Source organism: Drosophila teissieri, chromosome 3R (assembly GCF_016746235.2).
Source record: "Drosophila teissieri strain GT53w chromosome 3R, Prin_Dtei_1.1, whole genome shotgun sequence".
Classification (NCBI taxonomy): domain Eukaryota; kingdom Metazoa; phylum Arthropoda; class Insecta; order Diptera; family Drosophilidae; genus Drosophila; species Drosophila teissieri.
Window position 1 is genome coordinate 5,233,055 of NC_053032.1, and position 27,026 is coordinate 5,260,080.

At 44.0% G+C, this 27,026-nt stretch overlaps 3 protein-coding genes and 1 pseudogene across 7 annotated transcripts in view; 2 read left to right on the top strand and 2 right to left on the bottom strand.

Annotated features, from left to right (window-relative positions):
• The first annotated feature begins 84 nt into the window (after positions 1 to 84).
• LOC122618978 (evolutionarily conserved signaling intermediate in Toll pathway, mitochondrial) lies at positions 85 to 1,434 on the top strand. The gene has a single exon (XM_043795585.1). It carries the CDS (start codon positions 183 to 185, stop codon positions 1,410 to 1,412), a length of 1,230 nt encoding a protein of 409 aa, XP_043651520.1. The 5' UTR covers positions 85 to 182; the 3' UTR covers positions 1,413 to 1,434.
• Positions 1,435 to 1,546: 112 nt separating this feature from the next.
• On the bottom strand, positions 1,547 to 4,988 carry LOC122618977 (GTP-binding protein 2). Of its 4 annotated transcripts, none has more exons than XM_043795580.1 (4): positions 4,742 to 4,988; positions 3,139 to 3,828; positions 2,076 to 2,953; positions 1,547 to 2,017 (listed from the first exon to the last, which is right to left on the bottom strand). In XM_043795580.1, the coding sequence occupies exons 1-4, from the start codon at positions 4,743 to 4,745 to the stop codon at positions 1,745 to 1,747; spliced, it is 1,845 nt and encodes a 614-aa protein (XP_043651515.1). In that variant the 5' UTR covers positions 4,746 to 4,988; the 3' UTR covers positions 1,547 to 1,744. The 4 variants fall into 4 exon arrangements, with proteins under 4 accessions (XP_043651515.1, XP_043651516.1, XP_043651519.1 ...); XM_043795581.1 differs by having other exon boundaries at positions 3,139 to 3,811; positions 4,742 to 4,987; XM_043795584.1 differs by lacking the exon at positions 4,742 to 4,988 and adding an exon at positions 4,152 to 4,382 and having other exon boundaries at positions 3,139 to 3,811.
• A 2,803-nt stretch (positions 4,989 to 7,791) lies between these two features.
• Positions 7,792 to 27,026, bottom strand: part of LOC122620578 — a 77,052-nt gene continuing 57,817 nt past the window's right edge. Inside the window, exons 11-17 of one of the 2 annotated variants that reach the window (XM_043798108.1) lie at positions 24,152 to 24,304; positions 23,162 to 23,287; positions 20,767 to 21,018; positions 17,818 to 17,952; positions 9,893 to 10,051; positions 9,189 to 9,454; positions 7,792 to 8,712 (exon numbers count right to left, since the gene is read on the bottom strand). In XM_043798108.1, the coding sequence (XP_043654043.1) occupies positions 8,056 to 8,712; positions 9,189 to 9,454; positions 9,893 to 10,051; positions 17,818 to 17,952; positions 20,767 to 21,018; positions 23,162 to 23,287; positions 24,152 to 24,304 (1,748 nt within the window). In that variant the 3' untranslated portion in view covers positions 7,792 to 8,055. Of the gene's footprint in view, positions 8,713 to 9,188; positions 9,455 to 9,892; positions 10,052 to 17,817; positions 17,953 to 20,766; positions 22,801 to 23,161; positions 23,288 to 24,055; positions 24,305 to 27,026 lie in introns of both variants that reach the window. The other variant, XM_043798107.1, reaches the window with a different exon arrangement.
• On the top strand, positions 10,316 to 10,844 carry LOC122621887 (annotated as a pseudogene).

The following is a 27,026-nucleotide window of genomic DNA, read 5'->3' on the forward strand; positions in this document are numbered from 1 at the left end:
AATGTAATATAATTTCCCGCCGTTAGAACTTAAGATAATTGGCTAAATACGCTAGGCTGCCAGCACCATTAAAACATATGTTGCAGCAGCAGTGCTGCAAAACGCAATCTAGTTCCGCAGCTTGTGCAATGTTTTGTAATCTTATTTATAAAATTATTCAATTAATTAATTTTAAATAAAAAATGATACGCCGCGCACAATGTCTGCTGCGTCTGCACGGCTATGGAGGGCGCTCACTGGTCAACCGCCTTCGATGCTACTCCACGGACGAGGGGTATCCGAAACAGAACCCGAATCCAAATCCCAGGGCACAGAAAAACGGCACCAAAAACCTGCCGGCTGTGAGGAATCCCTTTGCCGCCGCCCAGGACAGGACGAAAACCAGCTACCTGACCATGGTGGAGATCTTCCAGGAGCGCGACGTCCACCGCCGCAACCATGTGGAGTTTATCTACGCAGCGCTCAAGAATATGGCTGATTTTGGAGTGGAAAGAGACTTGGAGGTTTACAAGGCGCTGATTAACGTGATGCCCAAGGGCAAGTTCATACCCACCAACCTGTTCCAGGCGGAGTTCATGCACTACCCCAAGCAGCAGCAGTGCATAATTGATCTCCTCGAGCAAATGGAGGATTGCGGGGTGATGCCCGACCACGAGATGGAGGCGATGCTGCTAAATGTTTTCGGCAGACAAGGACATCCACTGCGCAAGTACTGGCGCATGATGTACTGGATGCCAAAATTTAAGAACCTCTCACCGTGGCCCCTGCCCGATCTTGTTCCGGATGATACCCTGGAAATGGCCAAGCTGGCGCTGGAGCGGATGTGCACGGTTGACCTGCGGTCCAAAATAACGGTGTTCGAGACCAGCGAGCTGAAGGATGCCATCGACGATACGTGGGTCGTGAGCGGAGTAAGTCCCGAGCAAGAAAAACTGCTGCGGGAGCACTCTCGCCAAAAAGCTCTGTACATCGAGGGACCCTTTCACATATGGCTTAGGAATCGCCGTATCAACTACTTTACCCTGCGCGCCGATGCAGATTCCGAGTTCCTGTCTCAATTAGATGAGCGGCATCTGGACGAGGACGATGTCTCCCACATCGAAGTACCTTTCTTTGGTCGTGCTCCACCAAGGCGACACAATCAACTGGGAAAGCTGCGCTCTGTTCACCAGCAGGACGACGGAACCATTATGGCAATCTGTGCCACAGGCACCTCCACAAAGGACTCGTTGCTCTCGTGGATTCGTCTGCTGGAAGCGAACGGAAATCCCTCCATAGGAGAGGTGCCCGTCCTATTCCGGTTCACATCCGAAGTTCCAGCCAAGGCGAAAGAAATTGAGGGTGGCGACAGTGTCCCAGCAACAAGTGATAGCAGTAGTCAAGAAAAGAAAAAAATCAGTAGACCAAAATAAACAAAGTGTTGAGCATTTTTTCGTCTTTCTATACCAAAGATTCGGTTTTGATAATTTAGTATGCTTATCGGAAAAAAACTATACCTCCTTAATTATCTACACTCCCTTTTGCTAAGAGTGAATTGAAGGCAAAATTGTATGCAATTTGGGGTGGTTTTTAATGAAAATAGGTTAATTAATTATCCGATTGTGAGCCGAGCTTAAACGAAAAATCACAGAACCCGAAACTAAGTGTACAAAATATCTGCTTAAGCTTCAACGCCTTCTAATTGCTAATTAAGTATATGTACATGTCATCCTTGTTTGAGATATATAGTTATGTCATTGGAACTCTACTTTATGCCTGTCTTGTTGACGGGAAACACCTGCGTGACAACTCCGATTCCTTTGCTGGTGCCCTCGCGAAACAAGATGCGCATTCCAGGACGAACGTACTCCGGGTGTCCGACGAACTCGAACATCACCGAAGCACAATCGTTTGTGCCCAGTCTCTCACCGCCCATAATGCCCCGAATGACGGCCGTCTGGCGAATGCTTCCTATGTGGACTGTGGTTTGGAAGCCGACGTAGATGGCTGTGGCGTGGAACAGCACGGACACCTTAGCCTGCGTGTTGGCAACGATAATTATATATATGGCACTTACATGAAAACTATCAACTCACTTGGAAGAAAAAGGTGCCGTATGGCTCATCCAGACTATTTACAATATCACCCAGGAGGACCATGCCACTTCGGAGCGTGGGCAGGTCCTGATCCAAACTGAAAGATAGCGAAGCGCTCTGGCCAGCTCGAACAACTCGGCAAGGAGCCTTATTTCGGTGGATAGTATTAACAGTAACGGGATGAAAGCTTCCATCAGGCAGCGGACCAATTTTAATGGGCATGTTCTCGGTTAGAACGCCCTGGACAAGTAGACCGCCCACAACGGGTCCGACGTCAGAGACCCGGAAGATCTCGTCCACCTGGAACTCGCAAGACTCCTGCTCGAGCCGATCCTTTTCGGCGTTGCTGATTCCGGGCGAAAGGACGTACAGAAACTTCGTGACTAGGTTGAGGCCCGTGCCCGTGACATTCGACACGCAAAAGATGGGCACAATGTTCTCGGATATCTGGTTTGATCCGGCGGAGATTGCCTCATCCGTGTTGGTCACTACGAAGGGAACCTTACGGCACCCAATGGTGGTGAGCAGGGTGCACAACTCCTGTACAGTCGCGTCTGGCGATGTGATATCTGTTTTCGTGACCAATACAAAGAAGGGCATGTCCAGTGCCCGCACAATTGCCAAGTGCTCTTCGGTGGTGTCGTTGCAGCCGCTGCCCGCGGATACCACCAGCATGGCGTAGTGGGGTGAGTATCCACTCAGTGCCTGCACGGTGGTGCGCATGTAGCGCCGGTGTCCGGCCAGATCCATGAAGGTAACTAGCTTGCTGGACCTGTCGCTAATCTCTTCTGCCGTCATCATTTCATTGTACTTGTAGTTGACCACATTGCCCAGTGCATCAAAGCCGAGGGTTTCATGTGAGATGCAGGAGGTGCGGCCTTAAGAAAGGAAAGAAATCGGTCATTAATCAAGCAAAAAAAAAAAGGTCATTATAAAAGATAAATAGAATGTCCTACATCTAGATACTTTTTTGATGACAATGAATGTCAAACATAATATCTTATCATTAATAATTAGGGCACCTCGAATTAAACTAACTTCTATTTGCTTAACGACATATTACCCGACTGAATTTCGTGCATGTGCCTAAACATATTGAGCCGCGCCCGGCCGTGTCCGTTGTCCAGCTCATCCTGTGTCAGCACGCCCAGCAAAGTGGATTTGCCTGCATCAGCTCCGCCGAGCACCGCTACCCGGACTTCGATGTTGTGCTGGTCGTCGGGGATCTTTCGGACCAGTACCTCGGCGACGGCGCGCCTTGCGGCGATAGTCTTTCGTCGCAGCACTGACGTACTGGCTCCCAGGCTGTGGGCCATCTGCTTGAGCGTGGTGAGCGAGGCATTCATGTCCTTGTCGCTAAGGCCCTGCAGATAGCCGGCGTCGGAGACTCCAATTTCGTAGATGGCCTCGCCGTTTCCTTCGCGTAGACGCCACTTCATCTGGGTCACCAGGTGCTCGAATCGCTGTTTCGACGGGTTAACCAGCTTCAACTTGTACTCCACATTTCCGAGCTGCGGCTCTGGTGGCAGCATTCCCTGCTCGAAGTCGAAGATTAGGTTTCCCCGTTCGGTGGGCATCCCGCTCACCAGGCTGCACTCGTTGGCATTTGCGTCCGTCTCATAGTCGCTGCTGCTGCTTCCGCCGCCGCTGCTATTGCCGTTCAACTCAGGCTCCTCCTCGAATCCGTCGTCCTGATTGGGATCAAAGAGGCTCAGGAAGGACTCCATACTGTGTTGCTGGAAAAGAGAAATCCCTGAAATAAATACACATGACTTTTCATTTAGATGGGGTAAATTCTTATAATTCTCTATAAACAAAGGAACGCTTTGTCTTAAGAAAACATTTTGGGGCCAATTGCGACATTGAAATACATAAATACATATGTGTGTATGTACATACAAAAAGTTCTTCGAACAGCCGTGGCTGAAATAATAGCAGTAAGGTATGTATGTATTTAATATTATATATATGTATATATTATTTGATTTGTTAACTCATATATTTCTGTATTTAGTCTGTATTTGTTTGCTGTTTCGCGGAAAAATAACATTAAACATTAAACTTTAGAATTGTTACAATTTATTTCCACACAACGTAGTTTGTTTCACTTTAAAAACAATTTTTTTTTAACAATTATATATCCTGTTGATGCTAGTTGTTGTCAGTTTGCTTATGTGTATCCATTAAAACTGAAAATTTCCCCATTTGTGTTTTTGGCCGTCCTCTTAGACTTGCAGCGACCTTGAAAAATGCTTGTTTATGTTTGCCACGACTCTTGCCGTTATTCGGAGCCCACGAAAGGGGGCAGGACAGAGGGGGACAGAAAGCGCGCGGCGCTGGCACAAAATATCGATTTTGGCCGTGCTTTTCATTTGCCCAGGTCGAATTTGTTGTTCGGCTATCTGGGTCTGGGTGCAGTGTAGTTGTATGCGTACTTGCACTCTCCGTTTTTGGCTGCCTTTCGATTTTGTTTATAACCTGCTTAGTCGAAAGCTACTTTTCGTTTAAAATCCGGGGAGTAACTGCCGTGTTTACTGAATCTATACAGGGTGCCATAAACCGAAGAAGAGGAAGCAGGGCAAGCAGAGTGTGGGATTTCACAAGAAACAAAATCGCACTGCGATTTCATCAGCCCAACAAAAATTGAGTCAATGCACTGCACTTACGCATAAAGTTGATTCGGAGAACTCGTTTCTGATGCAATAATGCGCAACAGTGCGAAGATCTTCAATGTTCTCTGTGGGTGTTGTTATTCACATTCAATTCACGTTGCCATGGCAATTTTTCACATTTGTTGGTTGAGCACCCTCAACACACACTTCAAATTTCGGGTGACGCCAAAATTGCGCCAGCAAGCCAATCAATTAGCTCGATTATAAACCTCCTACATTTTGTGCCTCCCTCAAACAGATGTTTACGCACGCCACGCGTTAGTTCCTTTTGGCAAGTGACCTATCCACTTGCTGTGCGCTCTTACCAACACTGACTGGCGCGGCGTCTAGTGTGAACGGCACACAATTCAAATTCAAAAAGTAACGTATCATCAACAATTAAGGGTCTCACGGCTAGAATATGACTTGTAAAGTGGCATGCGGGGGCGGTCCTCTGTGTTTTCTATGCAATATTATTACATGATTATACTCGTTACTCATAAAGCAAAAAGGGTATAATAGATTCGTTATGAAGTATGAGCAAGTAGAAGAAATTGTTTCCCTTTCGTAATAATTACTCAAGCAAGTTGTTTAGTCGGCCAGGGACTTAATTCCAAACTCGCCTTACTGTTTAGTTTAAATAAGAAAGCGTTTTTTTTGTTTTACTTAAATGTTTATTTCAAAATTTTAATTATTATTCTTGACAATATACGTCATTCTCTTGCCAATAAAAACATGAATATTAAAGTTATGAGCAAATAATATACGAGTATATGCCGTTAGGTGAAGCTCGCTTGCAAACTCGAGAACCGTCCATATCTCGTAGGAGGGTAAAGGGTATATGAGAGTCCATTCTAAAGCGACAAAACAGTTCTTCTTGGAATAAGAAATTCGTTCCTTTAATAGTGTGTATATGTACATATGCATATTTTATGTTTTTGGATCGCAATGAAAAGTTGGATCTGCGAAAGGAGGAAGAGAATTAGTGAAAACCATGTGTTTCCCAGCGAAAAAAAGAACAACTCGAATTGCATAATTTCAAACTCAATGTATTCTCATTAATATATTTACGTTTTATTCCTTATCAATAACATTATTACTTTATCACAAATATTTTAAGCATTTTTTACATATGTAGTCAGTTACAATGATGTGTTTGTTTTTGTGTGTCTGTTTTTGGGTCTTGGGCTTGCATGTATGTACATCGTTGACCTCTCTGAGGCTCATAAAATAGTATCTGCGGATCCTGACATAGGGGTGTGATGCTACAGGTTGGGGGATCGTTTTAAAATTTTCACTACTCGCACTCGATTTTGGATATCTACAGCAGGGACTTTGCCTATGAATAAACTTGGAGGAAGTTTACGATTTCCTTTACAAGTTGCCTGGATGCTATAACTTTTATATTTAAATATTATGACATTACATTGATTTCACTAAACGCTATCGATGATTTAGCATACATATTTTATTTTCCCATTATGGTTTTTGTTAGAAAGTCAAGACGTGTATCGAACTGAATTGCCTAACTGATATGACAACGTTTGAACACTTATAGTCGTTTAGCCCTTGTCTATGATATATGTATGTAGTTGTATTGCATTTCTGATGTGCTAATGCCTTGATAACAATTGCCAATGAAAGTGGGACGATCGGCGGTTACGCACCCACTTGAACTGCCCAAAACTCCGAGCGGGCCGACCCATTTAATATCCAATAAATAATGCTCAAGAATACATTCGTTGTGTGTACTCAGGTCCGACTGGTTAACGTCCGTCAATGAGGTGTCTGAACTGAAGGGAGTCGGGCCCTTCAAATGACCATCTGGAAGTGGAACTTCGTGCCTTTTATCCCTCTGATCGACCCGCATAAATCATTTTATTAGCTTATTAAAAACTTTTCCATTTATTGTCATCGTTTTGCGCTATCGTGCGCACAAATCCGTGCCCAGTTCTTGTTCTTCTCCACGTTCATTGTGTTCTATACCCATTCAATCGCTCGTGAGCTTATCTTCCGGGTGGGGTATTCTGGATTCGGCAGTCTGGATTGGGATATTTTTCTAAACTTTTCTTTATTGCTCACTTGTTGGCTGGCCCCGCTGCTGATGGCAGTGGGTACTGGGGGTGCCAATGGAGAGGCTGGAGCGGGAGCAACTGCTGTGACCATTAAATTCAAATCTGGTGCTGTATTTGGTGCGTGTTTAAAAGTTAAATAATGACCAGCACTGGGCACGCAATGGCGCAAGACGTGTCCAATATAACTTTGCCTTTTTTCGGGTCCGCCCGACTTTGATCTCGATTGCTAGAGGGCAGTTCAAATAGTGCGGCTCCAGCACCGGCTGGAGGGGATATGTTTTCCGGGGATATGTTCTCCTTACTTTAGCCGGGACAAACAGATTTTACAACGAGTTTCGTGAAGAGGCCTGCTCCCAGCACCTCGGCGTCTCGATGGGTACAGGGCCTGGAAGATTAGTTTCACCTTGTGGGTCGCTCCTTAAGTTAAGGACTGAGCCCGAGCTGGAGCTGGGAGGGGCTCCGACTTACACCAGTCAGAGGATATAGTATACAAGTACATCTATGGTTACACTTAGCTTAAACATTTACAAACGAACGGAGACACAGACACAGACACACGCATTACATATACATATTCGTACTTTAGCTAATTCTCTAAATCTAGTAATTACTTCTAAGCGACGTTGTCGAACAGGGTTTCCATATACAACTGCGGTCAAGTTGGTAGTAGTTGGTAGTTCGAATTTGGTAAAGGTGCTTAAAACCAGTTGACGATAATTTTTAAAAAGTTCAATACTATTTTAATTTTACAACCGATTTATCCTAAATTAGTTTCGATTTGACAATGATATTATCCATTCCATTTCTAGTTTAGAACAATCTTATATTAGTCAGATCATAGAGCTTAGAAAACGCTTTACAATTAATAAAATGTGTTTCTTCGAATCCAAAAAATTATTTTGTTTATAGTGTAGTTCGTGAATTTGATATATGTTGTTTTACAAATACAAGTTTAAATTTTAATATTTTTCTTGATTTTACTGATATATTTTTAAAACAAAATAAATACTTTATGTTTTAAGGGATATTCTTTGAAATATATTAAAAGCCGTCGGAGATATGGTAATATTTACCATTAAACTCTTAGACTTGGTCTGCAGAATCAGTAAATTTAAGTTAATGCAGTAACTAAAAAAACTTGACCGCAGCTTCACATGACTAGTTAGTTGCTCACTGTCACTCTGATTCGGCTGTGTTTGGGCTACTGCTGTGCGCCAGTCTTTTGGTTTCCATGCCAGGACGACAGGATGGTTCTTAGACGCAGCTCTCAGGCCCGGGCAGTGTGTCCGTGATGATGTGGTTGCGTCCTGCTGCCGACTTGTGCGTGATGGCGTTGAGCTGCGACGGCGACAGGCTTGTGCCGGCGGCCATCGCGGATGACATGCCCAATCCCGATCCAGGACCCACGGCCACTCCTGCTCCAACGCCCACGCCCATCCCCATCCCCATCCCCAGGCCCAGAGCCATGCCCTTGGGCAGCGTCATGTGGGCAGCGGGCGGCTTGTTGAGGCCGTAGTCTATGAGGCTGCTGGTGGTCAGGTAGTCGGCCAGGGTGAGCGGATCGTGACCCCGCTGAGGAGCCATGTTATGGGGCAACGTGTGGTGCAGGTGCGCAGCGTAGCCAGCCGTCCCTGTATTTCCGTTGGCGGCCATCGCATTGCTTACCGTGCTGCCGGCGGAGCTGAGGGTGCTGCTGCTGCCCCCCGTGCCCGCCGCTCCGGCGGAGTAGCTGGCCATGCTCAGACCCAGCTGCTCGTAGCGACTCAGCGTGGGCATGGCGTCGTAGAGAAGCGGTGGGTTGCTCCCTCCACCCCGGGCACTGACCAGGCCACTACTCGCCGCCGGGTCACTCTCCAGCTTCAAGGTGCTGGACTGCGAGGGCGGGCTGTTCAGGTGCGGCGCATTGCCATCCTGCAATCAAAATAGGGTTAGTTAGTTAGTGGATGTACAGAAACATTGTAACCGGTAACCAGTTTTGCTAAAAAGGCGATCTAATAAAAGAAAAATACTGCGTTCTCTCCGCATTGCATTTTACGTGTACTGTTCCCATTAAAGAATGTATACCTCATATTTTCGATATTCAAACGCCTGTACTTGGAACACAAAAGAAAATTACGGGAATCGATTCTGTCAAATATATTATAGAAAATGTATGAAAATAACTCAGTATTAAACATAATCCTCTTAAAGCAATAAACAGCAGTATATTTTAAGTGTCAATTTTAAATTATTGGAACATACTGAAAATACAATGTAAAGCCTCTAAAAGGCTGAGGGATGTCTATAAAGTCTATAAAGTTTACCATAAACGCCTGTGGTACCGACTACATATGTACATAAATGGCATAGTTAAAGGGCAACGCCTCCTCCTGGCCACTGGCACTTACATAATCCGTGGTTTTGTGGCCACCAGTGTTGTCCGTCATGGGAGCGGCAGATGCACCGCCCGCGCCACCACCTACTCCTCCGCCGACGAACAAACCACTCGGCCGATTTCCCAACGGCGACGAGGCGTCACCGCCAGTTGGAGCACTCTTCTGGGCGCTCAATATGTCCGGCTGCTTCTCGATGCCCTGCTTCAGGGTGTAGGCCACCACGAGGCGCTGGTGGCCCGCTCCCGTTTCCAGGGGCGCCGTCACCGTCACATCCATGCCTGTCAGGAGTGTGAAACATTAGCAAAAAGAGCATAAAGGGTTGGCTCGGAACTGTGGCGGTATTAATACCCTTACAGCGGGTTATTTGCAACCATTTATCATCCTAAGAACTGATCTTTTTTACTGGTTAGTGATTTTTGATAACAACTTGATAAATAATTCGAATGGATTTGCTTATTGTAATTAATAGACAGTATCAATCCAGTTCATCGTTCTGGTAGAAACATTTGGATTGAAGGTTTAGATTGCGGTTTACCACGCTTAAATTAATACTTCATAAAGTCAAGACCAATGCAGAAAGCTGGATAGGTTGTTAATAATGTGATCGGATCACCTAAGAGAATCTGGAAATCTCTACACTAGATGACAAAATATGACTCCCTGCCTGGGTATTTGAATACTCTCCACTTGGCCGTGCGTATGTTGTAATGACCCACCCAGGTGCTTGTCCTTGTCATCGCACATGTTGCGGGCTCCTTGGCCACGGCGCCTGCGAACGGCGATGACCACCACGGATAGCACCGCTATGCCCACGGTGAATAGTGTTCCGGCGAGGAGAGCAGCCAGGGGTAAGATCGACAGGCCCATTCGACCATCTGCAAAAAAGCGGGCAACAAATGGTAAGGATTAGAACACTGCTGCGGGATTTGCGGGATGTATTTATCCGTCATGTTTGAGCTTTCAATAAAAAAGTTTACAGCAAATAGAAATATTGTTACTTTACCAAACAGAAAGCAAACAAGAGAGATTGCTATTGTCGAGTTCCCCGACTGTATGATACCCGTTACTCAGCTAGAGGAAGTGCGAAGGAGAAATTTCAAGTTTCTGAGGGTTTGTGGGCGTTAGAGTGGCGTGGCAACATGGGTCAAATTTGGGATGCGCCTATGTCTCTGGAAACTTTACGCTTATTCTCAACTCTCCAGCTTGAATAGTTCTTGAGATCCGACGTTCATACGGACAGACAGACGAACGGATCGATTCGGCTCAGGAATCAACATTCTGCAGGAATCAGCTCTTCGTCCGTGGACTAGAGACCGCCTCGATGGGAAACCAGGAGGTTTCCCAGGAGGCCCCTATTGCCGGAGTCAAGAACCAACTGGCCAAGATCCATGGGTTTAACGCCTAGGAATTCAGCATCGACGGCTCCACTCTGGCCAACGACAACCCCGTGACCGGCCTGAACCCTTTAAGCTGGACCTCAACATTCCCATGCTGGGAGCTAAGGTGCACGGTCCGCTGGCCCGTGCCGGCAAGGTCAAAGGACAGACGCCCAATGTAGAAAAGCAGGAGAAAAAGACGAAGCCGGACGCGCTAAGCGCAGGATCCAGTACAACCGCCCACTTTGTGCAAAGCTTCGGCCCCAAAGACAACTCCGCAAAGAGGGAATGATATAATGTTCACAAAGTAATTTAAAATATTTAAAAAACCGTTGTTAGGCTGTTCAAGTGGCAAGTGGCATCTGGCTTGTTACAAACACTTTTAGAAAACCTTTTGGTATTTTTCATTTTTTTGTTAGCGTTTTGCCACGCTCACTCCAACACCCACAAAGCGTCCAAAACTGATACGCCACTTTTGAAAAATTTGATATTTTTTTTATTTTTGTATATACATATCTAGTAAATTTCTATATATACGCCAAAAAACTTTTTGCCACACCCACCCTAACGCACCCAAGACAAACACGCCCAGATTTGGAAATTGTATTAAGATTTTTTTAAATTGTATTAAGCCTTAGCTTTAACATAAGCTATTTAAAGTAAAGTCATAAAGTACACAAAAAAAAAGAACGCTCACAAGCCGCTAAAAACTGCGACGTCCACACTTTTGAAAAATGTTGTGGCTTATTTTCCGTTTTATTATTTGTTTTGCCAATTTCTATCGATATAACAATAAAACTTCCACCACGCCCCGTTAAAACGCCCACACGGACACACTAAAAAAAACTGTGACTATTGAAACATTTTTTAATTATAGCCATTACTCGTACTGTAAAAGGGTATACTAGATTCGTTGAAAAGTATGTAACAGGCAGAAGGAAGCGTTTCCGACCATATAAAGTATATATATTCTTGATTAGGATCAATAGCCGAGTCGATTTGGCCATGTTCGTTTTTCCATCCGTCTGTCCGTATGAACGTCGAGATCTCAGGAACTATAAAAGCTAGAAAGTGCAGACTTAGCATCCAGATTCTAGTGACATAGACTCTAACGCCCACAAACCGCCAAAAACTGCCACGCCCACACTTTTAAAAAATCTTTTTATATTTTTTCCCATTTTTGTTAGTCTTGTACGCCACGCCCACAACCCGCCAAAAAGTTGAGTAACGCGTCTCAGAAAGTCGGAGAACTCGACTATAGCATTCCCTCTTGTTTTACTAGTGCTGTCCTGTTTACCTATTTATTTTTTTTTATTCCTATTTCCTTTTATTTAATTCTAAAATACATATATTTTTTCAGGCACTACTACTTTTCCATTCATTTCAAAGTTCAAATATATTATATATACATATATTGGGAATGCGGCACTTTAAATACAATTTGAGAAATAAAAAGTACGAGTATGCACGTTATTTCCCCAGTTTCTGATGATGAAAGCTGTATGCCATTTCTTTGTCTGACTGAACTCGATAAATAGCCATTGGTCGGCGAGGGTCCAATAAACTGGATGCGGCGTGGGCCACTTGACTGCTGCTTGCCCAGCTCTTTTCCAGCCGAGCCAGCCATATCCCCCATATCCATAACCCATATCGGCCAATAGCGCCCCGCCTCTCGTGTTTGCGCCCATAAAACGCACGTCGCATGTCAAGTGGCTGCCACAGGCAGCGGTTCTTCAGCCAATCGCTCGCTTAGTTTGTTGTATTTGCGATTGCGATGGCTTTAACGTCAGCGCTAAGCATTTCAATTAAAATCCGCTTGCCTGCTGGATGTTCGAACGATTCGGGGGCTCGTAATTGAATATGCATTACAAGGCCGCACACAATGCGGATACGCAGCCTGAGCAATGCGATGCCCACCTTTGTACACTGTTTATATTCGACATTCAACAAATTGTGCGCCTGCGGATATGCAACGCAGAAATTCAATAGGCAAACATCAGACCGAACAGCAGGAATCAGGAAGCGGAAGTACAGTGGATGTTAAGTAAACTACGTCATACTTTGAGGAAATCTAAAAATCAAACTCAAAGAGGACTTGAATTTGTTAGCAACTGAAACTGAAAACAATGATTTGGATATTTCATCAAATATTTAGGCTATAAAATGTTTTATAAATGTTTTTTTCTTTAAAATTATACCTTTTTTGTCAAGTTTTAGATAAAAGACTTTATGTCTTATCGAATAATTTGATACCACAACTTTTGCTATGTTCAATTTATTTTTTGGTAATTATGCATATACGGATGTTATAAAATGTGAATTTATAGCACTGGCACTGGAATAGGATAAAGCAGTTAAAAATCTTTATAAAAGTCGGTTTATACGCAGTACCTACTGTTATAACCAAACGACATGCTAACCACAGGCTGTAATGGGATGGTAATGGATGGATGGTGCAGACTGTTGCTAATTTATAAACCTGGTCTTGTTGTCAGCCAAACGCTAAAATTGCAAATCAATAAATATTCTTTGACTGCCGAATGTTGCTGTGCCAAATGTTGACGAAACTGCGCCGCTGGCGAAATTGCTCATTTATGCATGGCTGCTTCCCAGCGAATACATCCGTGCAAAACACACACTACCACTCCAACTGTCACCCACTCCTCACGACCACCCACACAGCTCCTCCATCACCCACGTACACCCACCCACCCACTACCCACCCACTAACCACCCACCGCCGCTTACGTCCAATTTTAGGTGGGTTGTAATTGCTGGCACATGACTTTTGGGAAAAGTACAAATATATGCTCGTAGTTGTGTGCTCCGCCATACGCCATACTCCGCGTTCAAAATGCGAGAGCCGAGAGTTTTTGCTATTTCGATTGGTATAGTTTATCGAGTTTTACTCGGCTGAAAGCATTTCAGACACGCGTTTTATTTCGCATGCAATATTGGGGGGTAATAAAAATGAATTCAACGCAGGACATTGAGCGAATTATAAAATTTCATTCAAAACATCCAGCATGTCGGTAACTTGGTGACGTGAAACAATGTATTTTAATCGCAGATTAAGATATTTAACCAATTGAAAAATCCTTGTGTGTGCAGCAAATATTGAAAAAATCTTAATTGAGACTTGTGTTACTGTGTATTGGTATTTTAATTTAATTATCTTTCATAAGCTTTGAGCGGATTGACAGATGAAAAATATGGGTTAATCGAATAACAATTATTGATAATTCAAAGCTTCTCCTAAAGAGTCGTTTGCTTGTGAGATAGTATGCCGAATTCAGATTTCATAGTGCGGTATACCATGGAATGAGTTACAAGTGCTTTATTTGCGTAGCACTCGACAAAAAACTAACAAGCTATCAAGCTGACTTAAAGCATTTTTAATTTTAATTAGACCAGGCTAAATGCCTTGCAATTGCAGACGGCAAACAAATCATGATTTGGGGACAAGTCTTCAATCGTGGAACCTATTTGCATGGCCCGAATCCCCAATCCCGACGGTTTAACCAAATTCGAAATTAGGCACGCACACATTTGACATTACGCTACACAAATAGGAATTAGAAAGCTGGTGCTCTATTAATTTCTTAACGCTCATCCGAGCAGATAAATAAATGGTTATTTAATTTCGTTATGCTCATGTAGCGTTTAAATGATTTATGAATCGATGCGCATATTGGCGAGCGAGTGAATTGAATTAAATGCCAAATTTATTCATTTATTCAATGTCATGCCGGAGTGGGAATAATTCATTATAAATTCATCATTCCGTTTGATGCTCAGCCAAACGACACCACATGGCGGATACGTAATTCACAATTCTCATTTATGGCTGAATGTGAAGAATTGGCACTAACCGGCACACCTTTGCATGTGGGCGGGAACATTTTCAAATTATCCAGTTGGGCACATACACACTCAGATACATCCGCACCCTTATTGTCCGCCCGCTCCGCCGGCGACAAATCCCCAATCGCATCAGGCAGCCCAACACAAAGGGCATAAAGGAACAAAACCGAACCGAACCGAGCAATCGCTTGCCAAATAAAATGTATATTTGGCAACCAGGAAGAGGGCACTTGAAACAGAAACAGAAACAGGGCACAAACCGAACCAAACCGACATCTCGGCCCACAAGTCGAGATGAGATGCCAGAAGAAAAAGAAATTTAATTTAAATATAAGCACACTGGCGTAATGAAATTTTCACACTTGTGCAAATATTTACCAATAATACCACCTGGAACGGTGTGCCAGCCAGCCACTGGAGAGGCCCTCCTCTATGCACATGCCCCGACTTAAGCGGATAAGCCAGACAACCGAGCAGGCAACCAGGAGCCGTCGGGCGAGTCACTCCGTGTGGCAAGCAGGAGCTCAGTGGCTCCGGACCACGGCAGCAAACTATCCATGTATCCCAACCACCAGGAGAAGAGCTGGGGCAGAGCAAGAGCAAGTCCTGCGTGCCGCTCATAAGCCAATTGTTTGCATGGGCTTCATTTGGATGAGTGCAGGCAGGACCTGGCTGTTCTCCTTCCGGCTGCCTCTGCTCATAAGCTTAATTCGATTTAATGCTCCCGTTTGAGATATAAATGATTCGATGAGATGATGAAAAAGTGGATTGGTTAAAATGTATTGGGAATACCGAGAGCACTGCGAGAAAACTTCGAACCGAAGTGCTTAATAGGGATAAATGCTTTGAATTTCTATTGGACTTACTTACATTTTACATGATTACTTTTACAAAATGGAAAATTTATGACTAATATACTGAGGGAATGCTTAGGATTCAAATGATGTTTCTATTAATGTAAGGCTGTATCCAATGCAGTTCTGGCATGTAGTATTGTTCACCAATAAAATGTTATATCTATCCTCGGAATCTGCGCTTTTCTTATTGCCACATAGTACTGCTATTTCTGCCAGTGTAAGCCAACGTGCCCATGTGGGTTTCAGGGCAGGAATGCGTTTACACAAAGTAAGCATAAATAAAGAAAACGGTGTCTGCGTCTGGCGCTCCATTCAAGAAAACGAGGCAGACAGTGGTACATGGTAAAAAATAAAAAAGAAGTTGGAGGAGCTGGCTGTCATCTATTGCAATGGCGGTCACATTTCCCTACCGCCCGCCTTCGATTCGCGTAACATATAATTTTATTTTACTTTACTTCACTTTCTGCACTGTTGTCTTTTGGGATATTGTATTCAGATAAGACATGTTTAATGTATTTTTCCTTGTCGTACAGTAATCGTTTATATTTCGTGCGCCTGGGCTTTGGGCCCGAGCTCAACGAGGCTCTGTATCAGAAGCTATAGCTCCGGTGTCTGCTCGCTTTTCTTTGCCGCTTTTGATACCTTGTTACGTTGCGACCGCAGAGTGGATGTGTGTGCACTGAAAAAAACGCAGTCAAGAACTCGCTTGGGAAAATATAAACAGTATGCTCAGCAAGCACTGAATATTGAAGTATTTATCTATATATATTTTTAACTATTTTCTTTGCTTTGGAAACTCGTGCTGTGTATTTGCTCCAATTTTCTCTTAGTGCACGGTGGTGTATGCTCGTGGAATAATGTAACTCCTGGGGAATCTCTGTGTGTCAGTTTAGCATAACAAGATATTTCTTTTCTCTGTTGGGGTTTTACGTTGCCATCGCTTTTTTGGCTAAAACATGAAATTGATTATATTTACATTAATGTGGCATCAAGTGTTGCCATTGTAAAATGTTTCTGCCGCACATCCTATACACCATACACCTCCTCTGCTCACCTGACTGATTTTATTCGTCTGTTGGCAGAAAAGCTTTTAGATTTACCAAGGTGCAAATATTGACACCCGGCAGGCAGGTGTAGGTGGATTGCATGCTCGCAAATTAAGTCGCCCACACAGGGCCATCTTCAAGAATATCCCAACTCGTAGCTAGTAACTGGTAACTGGTGTCTGGTAATCGAGCTGTGATATAATACGCCGGATAAGTTATCCAGCACTCGATCCATCTCACACTCCGGATAATGGAGCCTCTTTCTCGAAGGACTCCATGGCTCTGTGTCTGGAGCGCATTAGGAGATGATTGAGTGGATTTGTTGTCCATGGCGTTCAAATATGCAATTGTGCAGATAAACATTATTGGCTGACCAAGTGCGGACAGTACTCAAAGCATAAGTAATACATAACTCTCCGTGCGGTGCGTTTAATAATGATGCTGGTCAGGTAGTGTTGCCATTCGGATTGCTGATGCAATAAATACTGGGATGCTGCTGCATAATTCGACTGATTTAATATGGGACAACAAACGATGTAATTTCGTTTCGGTGATGCCATTACGAAGGCTTCTCCTTCTCCTTATCCTTCTGAAAGCAAAATCGGATTTGGCCTGGCATAGGTAGTGGGTAATTAAAGTGGTTCACTAGAAAGTAATGCAAATTGCTTAACTCCCATTAGGCAGTAAGTATTTGCAGTTCTGATAGCTCGATATATTTTCTTAGTTTGTGCATTTGGAATATGGAATATGGAAATCTTAGGTGGGAGAATTTCAGTTTTGGTCTTGTCATCTGGTAATCAGATTCAATTGTTTTTACAAAATTCAAACATTCAAATTTTGCATCATAGTTGGGGATATTGGAGTGTTATGTTATGGCCATGAGGTCTCACCAAAATGTTCCTACAAAATGTTGCCGTTTGTAATTTCTAATTATGTATTAAACATATTAGATAAAATCGTAAACTATGTGTGAAGTGCTGCTTTTATAAGCACTCGTCAGGTATTTCTCCCCAACAAATTCGCAGAGAACAAGCATTTTCGCACTTTTTACCTCTATTGTCGCGAGAGCGGAAAAACTTTTAAAGAAAATTAGCGTCATAGTTGAATAACAAAGCATGAATAAGAAATCTTGTGTCACTACTTCGGCTAGCCAGGGATGTTGGATGAAGGGATCCGAATGGGAATGGGAGTTTCAGGGGATGAGTGGCGGAAAGTGGAGTTGCAGTGTCGCCCCAGCGTAAACAAAACTCGTTAAATAAAAGAGCAATTGTACTAACAGCGCCAGCAAAAACAACCACAACAAAGAAATGAATGAAAGAAAGAAACTAAAACGGTTAAGCGGAATATGCAAATACTTGAATGACTTTTTAAAGGTGAAATGGTGCTTAAAAAGCCATGAATGCTTCGGTCCTGGTCTAGCCAAAGTTTCTCCCCCCTTGCCATTCCTGCCGCCGGAAAACTTTATAGTAGTTTTCCACTCCATTTTTTGTACTCCTACCTGAGCGCTTGTCCGCCTCATTGATGGGCACATTCTCGAGGACAATAGGCTCCGAGCGACCCTTCTGATTGACGCTGTAGACGACCAGGTGCAGGGCCGGATGGGCATCGGGATAGTAGTCCATGGGCATCAGATCTGTGCGGGGACGAAAGGGAAGATTAATTAGTCCCATGATTAACGGCAGGTGATTAACTCAGTTTTAACTCTAAAAGATGGGCATAAACCATAGATAATTAAAGATGAAATTCATTGGTTTGCTTTCAAAGAATAATAAATTGAAATACAAATGAAAGCCGTCTAAAAGTATGCACCAACGATAATTCAACAGTTTTATTATTTATGTACAGCCTTTACTTATATTATTTTTAACCTTTTCTTTACCTTTTCTTTTATTTAAACCTCAAGACCGCTGCCCTAATAAGACTAACGAAGTTTTAAAGTAGCCTAGATGCACACTTCTAGGCGAACATAAAAAAAATGTTTCCAAATATAATATGTACTTAATTTTTATGTTTTATTTTAGTGCCGAAATGGTCAGGTCATCGTTGATCATTAATTTAAAACTTGTAGTGCTCTGTGCAAACTTCATTAGGCAAACAGGCTTTTAATTAGCACGTCGCGGTGCGAAACTTCGGTCGCATAAAATGAAAAGTTCCCGGTGGCAAGCTGCGTGTGTTTTTTCCCCTGACCCTGCCGCGGTGTTTTCTGATTTTCTGATTTTCCGATTTTCAGCTTTTTTATTTTTTCTTTTTTCTGGTTTTTCTTAATGCGCGCATCAAAAGTTTTGTTTGCTCTCCTTGCACCGATAGCAGCTCATTAAAATGGCAACTACTGCACAAGGGCGTTTGGGCAGAGGTGGGGGGGTGGCGTGGCAGGACTAATACGCATACATTGGCAGGCCGCAGGAACAAAAACAGCACCCCATATCTCGCCCATTAACCTCCTCCAATCCTCGGAAGAGTCGTTAACACGCCTGTCTAACTAATCGTGACTTTACGCTTCGTTTGACTTTGCAAATATCGCCAAAACCCCTTAACCCCGAGTCATCGATATGGTGTGGAATAGCTGGCTGGAAAAGATGCCACTGCAGCACTGAGCAGGGAACTGGGATCAGATCGGGCCATCTCGCCCGTTGCCAAGTTGCCAACTTTAATAATCCGAAATGTGGCTCATTAACTCGCCTCATACCCGCAGAATCAAATGTAATATTATAATTTTCGGTTCCCCGTTAACCCCCATGATAAATCTTGCTTTTTCAACAGCTCGATTCGAGTTTTCTCCTGCCTCGGGGCAACCAGCCACGCCCCCAGTCGTCCTCCAACAGCCCCCTCCTTGTCCCCCTGGCAGCATTCTATTTCATCCAATTCCCCACCTCAAAACGCCATTGGCATAAAAGTTTTGCTGACTAGCTAAAATTCATTACAACAAAACAGGCAACAGCATGTGCCAGCAATGGCTCAGGCACAAGGAATTGGTGAGGGAGGTTGAGCTGAGGTCCTGGCACCCTCAACTAATTAATCTGCGTAGTGCTAGCTCGCTGGCTACACGGCAAAAAAGCATCTCCAAATTAAAGGATAAGCATATAAATATTTGAAATTTGTATGAGTTAAAAGTTATATTTACAAAGTGAAACTTTTTTGAATGTCTTGGCTAGTTGATAACATAGTTTCAGTTTGCACTAGCAAAAATCGATTTCACCATCAAGAGCCATCTTTCATGGGAAATATAAATAAATAGGGCTAAATATTTCTGTCATCTTAAAAAAGGTTTAGTTTAGTAACTTTTAAAAATTACAATATTAATTGAATTAAAAATTCCTCCAAAAAGAGTGTCTATGTAAATTTAGAACCTTTAACCACAGAGTTTCTTTCACTGCTGCTTTTCCGCGCCGAGCCGCAGGATTTTCTCCTTGTCTTGAAGCCAACGCGCAATTTCGCCAGCCCAACTTTTTGCTCAGTTTGTTACTTTGATTTGTTTTTGTTTTAGTGTTTGTTGCTGTTGCTGCGTTTCAGCTTCCAGCTCCTTGTTCCCTGGTCCTTGTTGCTGCTGGCCGCATAAAAGCCAAGTCCTTAGTTTGCGGCTTTCGCACAGCACTGTAAATATTGTACGACCAACACCCTGGCCTCGTAATTTCTAAGCCAACCTCATTTAAATATAATAATACATAAGCGTCATGTAATAAAACATTGCTCTGGGGCAGTGAGAATCTGCGGAAATATTGAATTTCCCCGGAACCATTAAAGGCCGAGCAATTGAGTTGCCCGTTTAACGGACTATTTTAAACAAGTTATGTTCGCGGAGATTTTGTTTGATATGTGAGCCACACATTAGAGGAATTAAAAAAAGGTATACGATCTTTTGCATTCTAAGCCTGCCGCTATAAATAATTTTGCAACGAGGAGCAACCTTGAACTTGTGTATATCCCGGCTAGTCATGGAATATTAATTATTTTGACCAAAAAGTACAGTCTAGGTTTTAAGATACCACAAATGTATTGTTATATCCAAACTAATATCACGTATGTTAAGTACTTAACCTGAAAAGTGTTTGATGTTTTTTCGTTTTATTATTTGTCCTGCCAATTTCCATCGGTATATCAAGAAGACTTTGACCACGCCCTTTTTAACGCCCACAAACCGCCCAAAACTATCAATACCACACTTTTAAAAACTTTATTAATTTATTTTATTTTATTATTGTTTTTCCCAATCTTGATCGATATGCCACAAAAATGTTGAAATTTCTCGTTCGCACTTCCACTAACTGAATAACGGGTGATAACGGCTTTTAAAATAACCCAGCCTATAGTCGAATATATATGCTATTGGAATTGATAGCATACTTAACATGTAACATATGTATATGTTATCATTACTAATTAATAAAAGTACTTGGAACTATCAGACCTCCCGAATCCGGTGGATAGTTTAAAAGTGAAGCAGACTCACCTGATAGATCGATTCGAAAAACGGGCACATCCGTGTAGGTGCTGCTCATGTTGAGCCTGAGCTTCTTGGTCTTGGAGTCGTAGGCCTCCAGAAAGAACTGCTGCTGCAGTCCGCCGTCGTATCCTGGCATGCACTCGAGTTCCATGGTGGAGTAGATGATGTTGTCGTAGTTGTCGAAATTTATGGTTCCGCCGCCGGCAAAGCCGTCATGTCCAGACCCAGTTCCCGACCCACCCAGCAAACTCTGGGTGACTACTCCGTTGCTGAAACTATACTCCATGCGTGAGTAGTCGAAATGAGGAAGCTGCCAATCAGCAGCGGAGTCGGTGGCTTGGGTGGTTTTCTCCCTAATGTGAGGTCCTTCTGTTGTCCGTTGCAGCGGGGTGGCGGCTGTGGTGTCGGATGTGGAGAGAGCCACACTGGCAACAAAGTCATCATCGCTAACATTGTACATATCATCGACCTCGCCGTCGTCATCGCCGGCCTCCTCCTCCTCGACGTTGTCCTCCAGCGACTCCAGATCCAGCTGCTCCTCCAGGGACAGCATGTGCACATGTTTCGGCCGCCCGTCCCCCTCCCCCACAGTTTCGTAGTCCTCCAGATCGCCCGGACCGTCGGCCAAGTAATCGGCGTCGGTGGCCAGCTGGGCAACATCTTCATCCAGGTCTGCGTCGTCATCATGAGCCCCTCCATCCTCGTCCACTTCCTCATCATTAGTCTCTGTTTCAGCATCCATCTCTACTCCATCTTCGTCATCATCGTCGTCGTCCTCATCACCATCATTGTCGTTGTCATTGCCAGTGGAGTCCTGCTTGGAGGACGACGCCTTGTCCTTGACTTCCGCTGCAACTGCACCTTGTGCCGATGTCGCTGCTCTTTCCCTGACATTGTTGCCGCTAATTGCTGCTACCGGCTGGTTGCTTATTTGCGGAGCATTGGGGGGCAGCAACTGTTGCTGCTGCTGCTTCTGTTTGTCTAGGATGGTTAGGGACTTGCGAGACCGCTTATTGTTGCTGGCACTGGCATCAGCCGCAGCAGCAACAGCAGCAACATCCTGCTCGATTTCCACCGCCGCCGTGGCAGTGGCAGCCAATGATGCAGCCGAAGAGGAGGGTGGGGAAGATAATGATGCCGATGTGGAAGCCGCCGCCACAGTTGCCAAGATGTCATTTGCTGCCAGTCGCTTCCTTCGCCTCAAACTCGAACTCGAAGTTGCATAATGATGGATTATATTGCTGTTGTGCTCGTCTGTTGTTTCCTTCAGTTGCTTTTGCTTTTGCTTTTGCTGTTGCCTTTGCTTCTGTTTGTGCATGTTTTTCTGTCGCTTATTAAAATACTTTGCTGGCTGTTTGCCATTGTTACTCTTGCTGTTGATGTTGCTGCTGCTGCCTTTGCCTAGATGCGACGTTGATAAATTTGATTCTGCCTGCTTCCGCTGGCTGCTGGTTATTGATGTGGCTGCATGCAGCTGGTGTTGCTGCTGTTGCTGCTGTTGCTGGTGTTGCTGATGTTGCTGCTGTCTCTGCGGGACTCGGCTGGCGCGCCGCATTCGCTGCTTCGACGACTTGGACGGCGATCCATCAGGTGTGCTATCGCTACCGGACATGGTAGCAGTGGCCTGGAGTTGCTGTTGCTGTTGCTGTTGCTGCTGCGATTGCTTTCTCTGGCGCTGCCGCTCGATGGCCGCCAGTGTCTGCGACGGTGTGAATGATGTCCGCTTCTTGAGGCGCTGTAGTTGCTGCTGACTGAGCTGCTTATTATTGGATTTGGCCTGGCCGGCACTGGGGGTCCTGCCCCTCATATTTTTATTGGCCACATTGTTCCGGGCAGTTCCAGGAGCACTGCCATTGTTGCTGCCACTGCTGTTATGGCGCTCACGTACGTACTCCATGTGCGGGTAATTCGACTCGTGTCTGCCGTATTGTGTGGGCAGCATCTGATTGGCATGCATTGTCGTCTGATTCGATGAGTTCAGCGAGGCGGAGGTCACCACATACGGCCGGAGTGTACAGTTTCGCAGTGCTCCCGGCTTGGCTACAAGGATCGAGTAAGCGAAACCAATCAATGCCAAACAACATTCGCAACGTACGTATTATGTTGCAGGGAATACATGCGATTTAAAAATACAGTGGTACTAACTACGGTAAATGGATCGTTTTCCTAGCTTAATGCCAATTTAAATTTGGCCTCTTTAGACAACTATCTAACAAGGATACTGATGGGACGATATATGTATATTCAGCTCTCCGAAAGTTATGCCTTTGTTTTTCTATTTTATTTCTTTTCTCATTATTCGGTATTGATTTCATATCTTAGTACTTGTTAAATGACTGCAGATGGTTTTAGCTACAACGAAGAGTATCGAATGTGGCGCCTAGAAGGCGGTAGAACTCACCTGCTGGCACCACCTGGAACACACACGGATCCGACTGCTTTCCGATGGCATTTCGGCCGTAACAGGCCAATGTTCCGTAGTCCCGTTCGCCTTTGGGCGTGTAGATCAGCTCGCTGACGGTTTCCACTGTAAGCAAATAGGAAACAGAATACAGGTGCAAATTGCAATTCGGGTTGGGCTTTTATTAAATTGGCCTTTTCGGCAAAGTTAAATGAAATAAGTTCTGCTTGCCCAAGCAGCTCAGTCAAGCCAACTGGGCCGGCAGAAGATAATCCAATTTGCGACCATGCGGTGCGAGTATGTGCATGATATTGATAAAAGTATCTGCAGCCCATAGCGACAGCACAGCCCCTATTGTTCAGATATACAGGTGTCTGCCACCTCTGGCCGCACTTAGGCCTCTGCGAAATGCTAATTTCTAAAGCCCGCTCAAGCGCAAGCACATGCACATGCCTCTCTATTGCACTTTCACCCAAGGCTGCTCTTAACATTTATCTAATGGCAGAAACTAGAGTATAGAGAAACTGTATACTGTATATTAAGGACCGTTAATAGATAGGCTTTCCTCAAAATTAACTTGTGCTTCTCAAGCAAGTTTTTCCTCTTCCTAATTTAAGACATTTGAAAACTTCAAGAGGTACTTCCAAACTTTGTTTACCCTTTTTTCGCATTATACGTTTTCAATACTAAGGTTATACCATTAGAACGTTAGATGTACTTTCAATCAGGTACCCAATAACTCAATAGACTAAAACATTGTTTACAACTTATTGCAATATTGGTAAACGTTATCAGTGTTAATCGTTTTAGTTGTATTATGGTTGTAACCAACGGTAGCAGCCTATTTCATAAGTAGAAAATTCAAATTAATTTTCCCTCAGTGTATGGACTTACCGTAGCTCTCGAAGTGCGTCTCGTTGGACTCGACGACAGTGCGCCTGACATCGCTGGTGGTGGTCATGGTGGGGTCCTGGATGGTGGCGTAGTGGCCCGAGGGCACCTCGAAGTGCTCGCCACTGGTGGAGAAGGTCCATTCGAAGTCGATTTCGGGAGGATCTGAGTTGACGCGGCACGGGATGGGCACGGCCTCCTCCAAGGAAGCTCCAATCACGGTGATGGAGCTGCTGCTGCAGACTGGCGCATCTGTTGGCGACACGATTAGGAGATCGAATTTAGAATGGAACTGGATGGAGCAGATTGGGGTCGGGGAAAATGCAAAATAATGAGCAGCTGCAATTGTCCGATGGTGCTCTGTCTACATCAAGTATTTATATTGCAAACATTTTGTTGACAGGCCAGAGGAATGCGCAAATGCTGGGCGAATTGACAGTTCAGATTTTCAATTTAAGTAAACCAGCTGGCGTTCGTTTTTTTCCCAGGTATGGGTGGGTGCTAAATTGAATCTCTGTATCCTGGAATTTATTCTTAGACAAGGGTATTATGTTACTGCCTTGCTCATAATAAAAAAATTAAATTAATTGACTTAAATAGAAATAATACAAGTGGTGGTAGGATATCAGTTTCATAAATGCTTAAATATAACAAGCCACAACTAGTTCCCTTGCTTATAATTTAATATATATAGTATCATTTATTTGGCTTGAGAGATTGTTTCTGAGATTTTAAGCTCTAAGCCACAGATAGCAATTTTAGAAGCCTCGAACACAATGCCACCTTGCCAAGCCGTAAGTTTTGCCACAGCTCAAAGGTGGAGTACTCCCCCACGTTACTCATGACTTATTCAAAATAAACTCGTTTTGCGTTTTTGGCTAGAAACGATTGAACTTGAAATTTTATGACATACACAAGGAATGGCAAGTATGCGCCCTACCCCCCTCCAAATTCCCACTCAGGGAAAAAGTTTTGGTAGCAACTTTTGAAAACTGCGCCAAGTGTGCGATGTGGGTGGCACCGGCACCCTGCTCCTTGTTTGCCCCGTGGCAACGGAATCCTGTCATAAACAACATGGCATCGGCAAAGCAACAACCAACTGACAACAACCAAAACAACGCGGCAGACAACACACGCAGCCCTCTAAGCACCTGAAGGCATTTATTACACAGGCCGCAACACTTTCTGCTTTTTTTATTACAAATTATTTGAAAAGTTTAAGTGTGTGCCGCTGTAGCAGAAAATCGTGTAATGAGTGTGTATACAAATATTTGTACACGATGCATAAACTATGTCCTAATCTGGAATCGGTGGCCTGGGAACCTTGGACATTTTTAACCAAGCTACACAGTGATGACATACATTTTGTGAATATTTAATTCTGAATAGTAAGGATATGCTAAAACATATATGTTTAATTTCTTCTCTTTAAAGTCCCTCCTATTTTGCATCCTTCCGCATTTCGGCTACCCGTGGATGTTGCTGGCTCTAGAATGGCCATGGCCGTACCTATTCCCCGGAGCACAAGGTGCCATTCACTGGGAAAACTCCGGCCAAGAACTCTGCACGGCCACAAACCAATTAGATGGCCAAAAGGAAAAAAGCCCACAGCATTGTTTGCAGAGGAACGCCAGTGCCAGGCGAAAATTATGAACTCAAGCGCATGCCACCTTTCTCGCTATGCAAATTTGAGAGGAAGTGCCATGATTCTGGGGCACAAGTACGCAATTCGGATTATTATAAATATCAAGGGGGATAAGGCTGCAGCAGATTGCTCAGTTTTATTATGCCATAGAGCAGTCCGTTCACCGCATCCATAATATTTTTACGACAGCATCAATTTCGCAATCGTATAACGTCAATTGTAACCTCTGCTGATTAATTTCTGGAAAGATATGAGCGAACTGCTGGCAGCCGTAAATCAATTAATCTCAATCGCGGTCCCACAACAAAGAAGCCCCACCCCAGGCATGTGGAGCTACCCCATACGGTTCCACGCCATCCCACACCATCCCACACCATCCCACACCATCCGACACCATCCCATGCTATCCCAGGCTATCTCATCCATATCCAATCAACCATCAATCCCGCCACCCAGCGGTATGTAAATGTTTACGTGGCGTATGCGCGATGCCCGTGTAAATAGCCCACGTAGTATTTGCCCAGCAGTCGGTGGCGGTGTATCCTTATGCATTGTACTCGTATTTACTTTCAATTATCGTAATTATCAAAAAGGGTAACGGGCATTGGGTATTCCGTATACAGTACCCAGTATTCGTAATGGCAAGGCAGCGCAAACGTTTGCTGATGTCTTCGTTTTCGATTTCATTGCGAGCTCCATTTTTTCGCCTGTGTAGCCCGTTGTTTTTGATTCATTTTCAATTTTACATTCCCATGCTGATGCTGCGAAAATTTTGTTTTCGACAAACTCAAACAGTTGTAGCACCTATTTGAGTTTGGGGGCTGGCAGCCGTGCAGATAGGCGCTCTAATCGGAGATAATTACGTGTTTTTTTGGCATTCAATTCACTATGCTAACGACATCGAAATATTCACTTTCCAGGGATATGAACAAAATAATATTCCACATTTAGAACACAGGTCGATAGTTAACTAAGGTTTTTTATAGTTTTTTTGATAATCAGAAATGGTAGCTAGACAAAAAACACAACCAGTGTTGAAGCTTTAAGTCCCAAACAATTAATTTTAAAATCTGTGCAGCAAAGCGGTCAAATCGCAGACAATTACATTTTTTAGTTTCATTTACTAACTATGCATGTTTGGGCTTAAATGGCATCAAAATATTTATTTAACGGGGCAATTAATTAAATAATATTTGTTAACCTGCCCTCTGTGCTTATTGGACAGACTGCTTCGGTTTTCTGTTGCATTAAATATGCAAAATACAAATTGAATTCAATATCCCCGGCGCACCTGCTGAACGTGTGTGCACTCACCTGTCCGCCTGACCT